Source organism: Crassostrea angulata, chromosome 1, assembly GCF_025612915.1.
Source record: "Crassostrea angulata isolate pt1a10 chromosome 1, ASM2561291v2, whole genome shotgun sequence".
NCBI classification, from domain to species: Eukaryota; Metazoa; Mollusca; class Bivalvia; order Ostreida; family Ostreidae; genus Magallana; species Magallana angulata.
The window spans coordinates 19646708-19656894 of record NC_069111.1 but is presented as its reverse complement, the minus strand read 5'-3'; the positions used below and the strand labels follow the sequence as shown (position 1 = coordinate 19656894).

Sequence of the window (10187 nt, the reverse complement as noted above, 5' to 3'; positions counted from 1 at the left end):
GAGATGGGGGTTCAGCGCACCTCTCTTAAACCGCTGCACAGAGTTTTGTAAAACGTCGCATGTATTTAGGACATATCCAGTATGTAAACAACGATTCCACTTATATTTATACTTATACTCCTTTACTTATATTATCCACCCATCCACCCACTCCCGTAAAGTAGTGTTAGAAGTGATAAAAACTATATAGTATCTCGATGAAATATATCATTTATAGCCTCTGAATTATAAATATGGTTATATATTTACATCTACCATGAATAATTTCCTCTTTTTCTTACGGAAAAATATAGTCAATTCATAGCTCTATAGAAACACCCAAACTGAAATTTACATGCCCCATTTATCGATTGGTCGAAATCTAAAGCGGCTGAAAGTGACAGGACCGAAATTGACACGCCCTGTTTATCGATTGGTCTGAATCTACAGCGACCTAAGTAAACTCACGGACTGCACGAAATAATCATGATGATGACAGACTCAAAGTCTCACAGGAGACGATTTGGCTGTTTCTTTTCGCTAACGTACTTATGTACATTAACAGTAATTTAGTGAATTTTACTAACTTTTCATAATCTGATAATCAATTTATTAATTAGTTAAAGAAAGATGTTAATTAATATAAACAATAAAATGCTTTCTTTGATGATTCATGCGGGTTATGAAGGTAGCGATCATTGCAGGAAAAATTAACATAACCCGCTAACGCAGGTTATATTTTTCCTGCAATGTCGCTACCTTCATATCCCGAATGAATCACCAAAGAAAGCATTTTATTGTTTAAATAAATATTATTTGTTAAGAAATTATGTTACTTACATTCTATAGACTGATAGATACAAGTTACGATGTAAGTATAATTAAAAAAAACTTTGATGAATAAATTCGATATTTACATGTACTTGTGAGCAATTTTTAAACGAATAGTTGCCAGGCTCAATATTATGCATTAAGATCGATTATTTGCGTTGTTATTTTAGCATTCAAAATTGCCAATGCGGAGATGCATAATCGATCAAAGGCCATACAAAAGGCAATTAATTAATATGCATTTTTCATATTGCTTGTTTGCCAGTTCGAGAACAGTTTTGGTTAATTCCTTGTAAATATTTTCGATAGCCAACAAGTGGTTTTGAGATCGAATATTGGCCTGTGATAACTTTCTACTTGGTGGTCGTTGTATTTGTACTATGGGAACACTTTCTTCTAAAACTGGCAACAACCAAATAGCCTTGATCACATATCTTCTTCTTTTTGACCCCCTCGTTAACCTTACGAGAACTTTCTACGAGAGATAACTCTGACAATCGGTCATTGCCACGTGTGTGTAAAACGGCGCAGAAGACAACAGAAGGTAAACATGTCGAAGGAAGACGAGAAATACATGGACGAGTTCGACAAATACAATATTGAGCAGGATAAATACGCTCATGGAAAGAGTGGCGGCAAGCCCGGACGAAGCAAGACTGAAACAGAACAGAACAAGAAGCACGGAGAACACACACGTAAAATCGCCGAGCATCTCATAAACAGCGCTCACAAGTCGGAGAAAGAGCCCGATCACCAGCACCACAAAAAATAAGCTCAGACATGTAGGTGTCTTTTTACTTACATTTAAAAGTTAATATGCATGGTGAATGTTACTTTTTGCTTACTGTGTTTGTAAACAAGTACAAATATTTATTCATGTTCATTGACCTATCAATGTGATTTTATTTAATTAATCATTGAACAATATGTTCTTATCGATCAATGCACGATTGCCCCGAGGGCCTGTTCATTGCTGTCAATTAGATTTATTGAAACAAAAAAAAATGCATTTTCAACCAACTCCATAAGAACAACTGGCACGTATATAATTTATAATATACTTCATGCATATCATATATCTTATAAATTGATTTTTTTTTTTTTACATCCCCGCGCCTCTAAATTGCTGATCTTCCACAGATTGATTTGCGAATAGCAAGTCATAGGCATGTCACAATCGCTGTATAAGATAGGACTTCCACATCGATCGTTATTAATCTCTATACATTTTATGAAAGGGGGGGGGGGGGGGGGTAAAGGTCATAATGGGGGTAATGGGGTCCATGTATTTGAATTAATGTAAGCTGCATAGTTGCAATGTATGGGACTTTCAAAAACGGACTTTGACACATACATGCACATCATACAAACCTCTCTGCAAACGTTTATGACTGTTTATGACCGAATCAAGTACCTGTTGCCCAAAACCCACTTCATTGTTTATAGCTTTAACTCTTTCCTCATATCGCAGGCACGTAGCATCGTTTTTGAAAGTGGGGGGGGGGGGGGGGGGGCAGACTCATCCAAAAAATCCTGACAAGCAAAAAAAAACTAAAAAAATTGAATTTTCCAAAATCTTCAACAACAAAATCCTAATCCGTTGGAGGGGGGGGGGGGATAGTATATCTATATTTATAACTTCAATATAACTTCGCGTTGTACTTTTGGTATTAAAACAAAAGCCTGAAATATCTATTTTGTTCACAGTTTTTTTTTTTGGGGGGGGGGGGGGGTTTGTTTGGTATTTTTGGTGATATGATAATGAAGTTCAATTATTTCTATTACAGGAAACAAATTTTGATGCAAAGCAAACCTCAGGATGGGAACTGAAGAGAAGTTGGAGTCGCTCTCTTTAAAAAAAGAAAATACAAAAGACTTAATTAATATGCAGTTTACGAAATATCAACAATGCAGATAATTGAATTTTGCGGAAATGGTTGAAAACCTGATTGCAATCTCATGGACATGCAGTTATTTTGAATATTTTTTGTGATATTTATCGCTATATTTTTTCTGTATAAATGTTATAAAAATTGTGATCTTTGTTTGTTATCTTATCATTATACATGGCAAAGGAGAATGAAAAAAAACCTTTTTGAATTGAAAGTTATCTTTCTTTGAATTGGTACTTCACTGTAATCCTAAGTCTGTATATGTGCATGTACATATGCATTGGCGGATCCAGAGGGGGGGTTCCGGGGGTCGGAACCCCCCCTTTCTCTGGGACATATGAAATTTTTTGAAAACGTTTAATGCCTATTTAAAGGCAATTTTTCCCATTTATAATAGAAATTCTGTAATTATCTCAAATAAATGCTTTTAAAATTGCTTATTTAAAGAATTTCGTATTGTTTTGTTTCCATGAATCGGAAATTCTGTTACAAAAATACCGTGTAAGGGGTTAACATTATGAAAATGCACAACTTTTAAAAACTTTTCTAAATATGATCGCATCTGTACTAGTGCCGGATGATGAGGCTCATTACAGAGGTCACATGAAGTTCCCTGGGACGACAATTGCTTTTACCATTGAATTACACACGTACCATCTTTTCAGAAGATAAATTATCCCCATTTTTTGTCATATCCTATCATTTAGACCTTTATTGAAGAAGGCAATCTATAGAAATCAAAATTGATAAATAGTTCAGAATTTAAAAACATCAACGACATAAAAAATAATACCCAAAATATCCATTTCTATAATAGTTTGTCACAATTAGTCTGAGTTATTTTTTATCAAATACAGTTGTATACGCACTGAAAACGTTCAAAATGTCCTTGTTTATTGACAAATGATGAATTTTGCACATATTGATTTTCAACAAATGGAACCCCCCCTTTTCCAAATTGCTGGATCCGCCTCTGATATGTGTTGCTCACAATCATTAGGTAAATATATAATTCGGTCATTGCCATTAGCGGTGATAAGAAAGTTTGGGGAGTAAATTACAATAAGTATGTCACAATGATAAAATATCTTTCATGTACATGTATATATATGGATATATACATGTATCCAGTAAATCAAAATGCGTCGACGGGATGCATTGCTGTGGATGTTGGGGACCAAATTATTTAGATGTCGATTATCTATTATGCATGTATGCACTTAACATATTAGTGTTTCCAGTGTGCATCTGACAATTTATTGAACAGTAAAGAAAAAGATCTATGAATGCAAATGCTGATAAGAATACACCAACGGCATGCATTGCTATGGAGGTTAGGGACCAGTCATTATAATGTTCAGACTCATTATCTGTTAATTATGCATGTATGCACTTACATATTAGTGTTTCCAGTGTGCATCTGACAATTTATTGAACAGTAAAGAAAAAGATCTATGAATGCAAATGCTGATAAGAATACACTAACGGCATGCATTGCTATGGAGGTTAAGGACCAGTCATATTGTTCAGACTCATTATCTGTTAATTATGCATGTATGCACTTACATATTAGTGTTTCCAGTGTGCATATGTTTGACAAAATGTATGTGTGTGTGCATGTGTGTGCGGGGGGGGGGGGGGGGGGCTACAAAGATGAAAAATGCAAATTCTGAGACTATCTTTGAAATGTTTAATTCTGGCCAATTGTGGGTGTAGATACATTTACGGCTATTTATGAAAAATTGACTTTAAAAAGCGTCAGGGTTTTGACTTCTGCACGATATATCGTTAACATGCATGAAATTGTATCTATAGTACGAGATATTACCAACAGCCTGATTTGTGCTGTGCGTGACGAAGATAAAAGTAATTTAACTATAGTATTTAAACAAAACTGGTTGGCGCATGTTTGCAAACAAGTTTTAATTTTAAACTTGATCTTTGATTCCTGCCGAGTTGAGTAACTTAAAAAACTTGTTTTTCTTAAAGCAGGTGTATTTAGGGTTAACAGGGGTTGTAACACTCTCGTAATGGGAAAGAAATCAACAATAAATTTTTAATGACCATGTTTATATTAATTGACTTTCGATTTAATTTTTTCGACAAAAGAACACCAGTAACGCCAATTATGTACTTTTTGATAAAGTAAAAAGTACGCGAGACTTTAATCTTTTACATAAGTACAAACGCTCTCACACACAAAAGGTTACTAATTCAATGGTAGTCAATAGTCTTACTGATATCGACTGGACATTAAATGGAACCAGACATATATGTATAATAAAACTTGAAGTGCTTAGATGTTCTGACGTGTCTATCTGCAAAATTAGGCTGGAAAATCTGTCGCTGCTTCTTTGATTATTCAAACTACATGTGCTGCATTCAAGTTATATATTATTGTACTACTACTACTTAAATAATAATAATAATGCCACGTTGAAATAAAATCAAGACCCGGGGAGATGAGCTTTATTTTCGGGGTTAACAAATTTTAATATATATTTTTTAACACCTTTTGGCAGAAACCAAACTGTTGTTCATACGATTTTGTTTATAGAAGTCAAATTTGTGTCAATAATTTATTATAACAGAAATAAAAGATACATAAAACAACATATATAATAACAATAACCAGGGATTGTAAAACAAAAATTTAATGATGATACAAAACCTCTCTCTCTCTCTCTCTCTCTCTCTCTCTCTCTCTCTCTCCTTTTCTATTTTTAATGCGTCTCTGTCCATCTGTCTTTCTTTCACCTTTTTCTATCCAAGAGCAATACATACATATATATATATAATTTTCAGTGTCATGCATCCAAATACCAATTATCTCTCTTTCTCTCTCTCCTTTTCTGTTTTTATGCATCTCTGTCCGTCTTTCACTTTCTTTCTATCCGAAAGAGTAACACATACGTATATAATATAATTCTTAGTGTCATGTATCCAAATACAAATTCTCTCTCTCTCTCTCTCTCTCTCTCTCTCTCTCTCTCTCTCTCTCTCTCTCTCTCTCTCAGCGTTCAAGTTCACCCACATCTCTTCTTTTTCTCTCTCTGAAAATATGACATACATACATACATACATGTGTTTTCCAATTTCGTTTTTGTTGCTAATGTTTTAAACTACACAGTTTCCATACAATTGATTTCTTTAATGATTTTAATGTAAACAGACTAACAATTGATCTGCACCCTAACACTTTAGAGACAAAGTTTACTTAACCCTGCTTTAGTCAAATCTTGAAATACCACTGAGATCGAATCTGCAACGTGCAAAACAAGGATTGTTACTCGAATTTTTTTTAGCAAAAAATCAATGTTTTTCTCACAAATGTAGATAAACTTAAATGTACTTTATCACAGAATTCTTGGCTATTTCGTAAAAAGGTGACGCAGTAATGACGTGTAAATAACAGCTGTAGCAAATACAGCGGTTAATTTAATCAATCAAAAATTAACATGCATACAACTCAACACCTTATATCTACATTAATCGAGTATTTCTCTCCTAAATTTTTAAAAAAAATCGGATTGAGATCATTTAGCTAATGATACAACCGAATCACGATGTAGCTACATTGTATTTCAAATCGATATATGTCCGCGGCGACGTACGAATATTTATATAAACATTCGTTATAAACTTTAAATTTGCGATCAAGAGTATTATTTAGCAATGTTTAGTTCATATTAAATAAATAAAATTCACAACGGTGTCTTATTGTAAACCTTTTAGGTTGTCTTTGTTTGGATTATATCAATATCAGACCGATCGAAACTTAAGCTACATTGAGAGACGTCAGACTTCCAAATAGAACCATTTTAACAAGACCTTGGACTTTCAGTATGACGTAGCTATCTTTTTCTTGCGTCAAAGCAAGTTAAAAATGACGCGGTTTCAAGCGAAATATGCACCGATTGCGTAGTCGTAGCTAAAAAGCAAGACAAATCTTGTTGATTTCAGAGAGCAGTGGTCAGCAATGAAATAGAGAGACCTACGTCACATTGCTGTTTAACACAACTACCCAAAGTCAAAGCTCTTGTTAAAATGGTTGTAGCAATCTTCCATATGTCATATTCTGATCGACAATTAACAATTCTTGACGTAATTTCTCTTCCTTTTTATAACAAATTAAAGAGAATTTTTTTTGACAGAATTTAAGAATAACAATTAGTTAATGTAATACAGAAATAAATTATAAAAATTCTAAATAGAGGTAAATATGTATATGTATCATAAGTGTAATGTGCTTGTTAGAAGCTTACATAAACTAAATATTGCACATACCCCTTATATTGCTTATAATACCTGTAATATAAACATAGCCATTAGTCAAATCGACCATATCTGTATGCTGTGATAAGCATTGGTAAAAATAGCTACTAATATTCTAGCATAATAAGTATCAACTCGCCAGGAAACGAAAGATGAAAAAAAAACATCCCTATTAAACTAACTCGACAAAAACTTATCTAAATTTTTCTGAAACTCACTACCCATGACTTTTTTCATGATAGTCTTATCCACGGGAGGAGCAGGTGAGCTATCGCCTTTCCCAGCCAGATTTTTCAAGTCGTAGTCGGCTAGCTTGTCGAGCTGAGCGATAGCGTTCAATAACTCCGGGTCTTCCTTGGGAGGGGCCCTCGGGGGTGGGTCATCCAAGTAGGGTGCCGGTGTCTCCGGTTTGGGTTGTCTTTTTGGGGGTGCGGCGGTGGTCACGGGCGGGGGTGCCGGTTTGGTGTCTACAGGACTAGACAACACATCTGGAATAGCATCGCTGTCATCGCTGTCTTCAGGAACCGCTGGTTTTGGCCTGTTGCCAGCATGGACAGACTCTCTTGCTGAGTGTTTTGCCCTTTGCTCTGGCGATTTGCCCTTCGTCGGAACCGCTGCTTTAGGTACTTTCGGTGTTTTCTTTTTATTTTCTTTCTCGCGATTATTCTCTTTTTCAGACTCAGAAGAATGGTCCCATTTAATCTCTCTTGGTTTTCTTTTCGGAGTTTCTTCATCTTCATCTTCGTCCGATGATTCAACTCTGGCTTTCCCCTTTTTTGGTTTCGACCTTTTTTCCGGAACCTTTTCCTTTTTCCGTTTGGGGCTTGTCTTCGGCGAGTCTTCCTCTTCTTCATCTTCAGAAGTCTCAGGCCTCGTCTTCTTTTTCTTTGGTTTTTCTTTGGGACTCTTTTTCTTTGGACTTCTTGGTATTGACTCGTCGCTTTCTTCAGACGGGCTCCGATTCTTTTTAGCTCTACTCTTTGCCTTTCTGGCATTAGACCGACTTCGAGATGTAGATCTCTCTTTCTCACTTTTAGAGTGTGCTCTACTTTTACCTCGACCAACATTGATATTAATTTCCGGGGATAGAGACCCAGAGGAGTCTTTACGATGTTTCGACCTCTTTCTTTTCCCTGACGGAGTTCTTGACTTAGACCTGTCTTTCTTGCGACTTTTAGAGCGACCTCTGCTTTTTTCTGGCGATGGAGATCTAGATCGACGGGAATTTCGATCCCGAGATGGAGATCTTTTTCGAGACCTGGATGGAGATTTGGAATGTTTGTGTTTTGGTGATCTTGATTTGGAACGGGACTTGTTTCTTTTTCTTGAATCTGACCGACTCCTTTGTCTTCCTCGCGATCTTGAACGACTTCTGTGAGGAGATTTTTTATTTCGAGAATTCGAACGACTGCGCTTTCTCTTTCGTGAATCTGATCTACTTCGTTGTCTGTCTGTGTTGTTATGAGTAACCACAACAATGTGTCTCTTACGCGAGTCTGATCGACTTCTGCGCCTCTTTCGAGAATCTGAACGACTCCTACTTCTTCTTCTCCTCGAACTTGATCGACTCCGTCTACGTTTTTCTGAATCAGATCGACTCTTTTGCCGCCTTCTAGAATCGGACCGAGATCTTCGACGCTCATTGTTTGCGTGAACAACAACTGCCACAGTTTCTCGTCTCGGCGACTTTGATCTAGATCTTGATCTCTGGCGGTGTTTCTCGACTCTTGGAGATGGAGACCTTTCTCGCCTGCTTTCTCTTGGTGGTGGGGTTCGAGATCGTTGCCTTGCTCTCTCCACTCCTACAACAGCCACGCCTACTCCAATGTCGGGATCAAAATTTCGAGAATCTCTGGGTGGATGGACTTGACGACGTGATGGATCACTGTCTTCCTCTTCATCTCCTTGCTGTGGATCACGTGGTTTTTGAATTGGAGGTAAAGGTTCACGTGGTTTTCCCTGGTGTTCCTGTCTCAGAGGAGATTCGTTGCGGTTTCTTGAATCTGCCTTTGGCTGGGTAGATTTGATAGGTGGAAGAGGTGGAGTTGCTGATAAAGAGTTACCCGATCCTTGCTTTGTCAGCCTCTTCTGTTGAGATAATAATACAATTGTCACATAAGTTTCCTTTTATTCGACACTCTTATAAAAAGTTTCATTTTGCTTTTTTTGAGCATGCAATGTATATCTTACCCTTGTACTGGGTGAGTCCTCCATATCTGGATGAGAAGGAGAATGTTTCTACAACAAATACCGGTATTTAGATATGCTGTTATAACTTGTTCTTTGAATTCTTCTTGGAAGTAGGACTAATGAATACACTGAGATGTATCAAATATGTGTAAAATGTACTAGCATTTCAGTGACTGACTTTATAATTCATAATTACTTTGGGTGGGGTTTGGCGTTGATTTGCGGCCTCCCGAGATATCGTTGGCTCTGGGGTGGGGGATCGTCGCTCGTTCTCCTCTAAACTGGCGAAATCAGCGATGTCAACGCTAGCGAAGGCACTGTCGTTCCTCTCGCCACTAGTACCATCGGCTGACTGAAATTTAACAAGATTTTCTTTTTGATTGAATAAAATGAATAATTATTGTCTTGTTGAAGCATATAAGCCGGTGAACAGCTTTATTTTCTAATATTGAAATACGTTTTTCAATTTGAAAAAAAAATAAATTTACAGCAGATTTTCTGTTGTGCAAACTTGACCGAGTGATTCACGCATGCACGGTAAACTAAGAATATCATCAAAAAAGATGGAGATATACGTGTAATGTAAATGGGCGATACTCGTCAATGCTTGCGCAAGGAGAGATTTGCAAAAGCCAAAATATTTTGTCGTAGTTTCCTATATCGGATTATTTGCTTATAAAAAAAAAAAGATAGACACTAAAAACAATCCGGAAACATGATCTTTTTTTCATATCTATTTTTTTTTACCTTACCATAAATAGATTCAACTAAGTTTACATCCAATCGTTCCGCATTAAAATTTCATATATGTGCATAAATTTGTAGCACTCTCCTAATGGGCACCAATCGATGTACGCTAAGCTTAAAACAAATTTTTGAATTGATGGAAATTAACTCCATAGAGAGTAAGTACTTGTCAAACATCAATTTCTCACCAATACCACAACCAATACATCATGCATAAACGCCCAAAAGTTTTTTCTTTTGTCTCAAAAGAGAAAAACCTATTTGAAACAACGT

General features: G+C 36.2%; 1 protein-coding gene and 1 long non-coding RNA gene across 9 annotated transcripts in view; one reads left to right on the top strand and one right to left on the bottom strand.

The window, feature by feature from the left end:
- The first annotated feature begins 937 nt into the window (after positions 1 to 937).
- LOC128170779 (uncharacterized) lies at positions 938 to 2846 on the top strand. Its single transcript, XR_008241899.1, has 2 exons — positions 938 to 1592; positions 2598 to 2846. It is a non-coding gene; the product is annotated as an uncharacterized LOC128170779 (long non-coding RNA).
- Positions 2847 to 6012: 3166 nt separating this feature from the next.
- Positions 6013 to 10187, bottom strand: part of LOC128170485 (serine/arginine-rich splicing factor 4-like) — a 28925-nt gene continuing 24750 nt past the window's right edge. For all 8 annotated transcript variants that reach the window (XM_052836257.1, XM_052836266.1, XM_052836274.1 and 5 more), the window contains 3 exons: positions 9364 to 9519; positions 9168 to 9215; positions 6013 to 9065 (listed from right to left, as the gene is read on the bottom strand). In XM_052836257.1, the coding sequence (XP_052692217.1) occupies positions 7155 to 9065; positions 9168 to 9215; positions 9364 to 9519 (2115 nt within the window). In that variant the 3' untranslated portion in view covers positions 6013 to 7154. The remainder of the gene's footprint in view (positions 9066 to 9167; positions 9216 to 9363; positions 9520 to 10187) is intronic.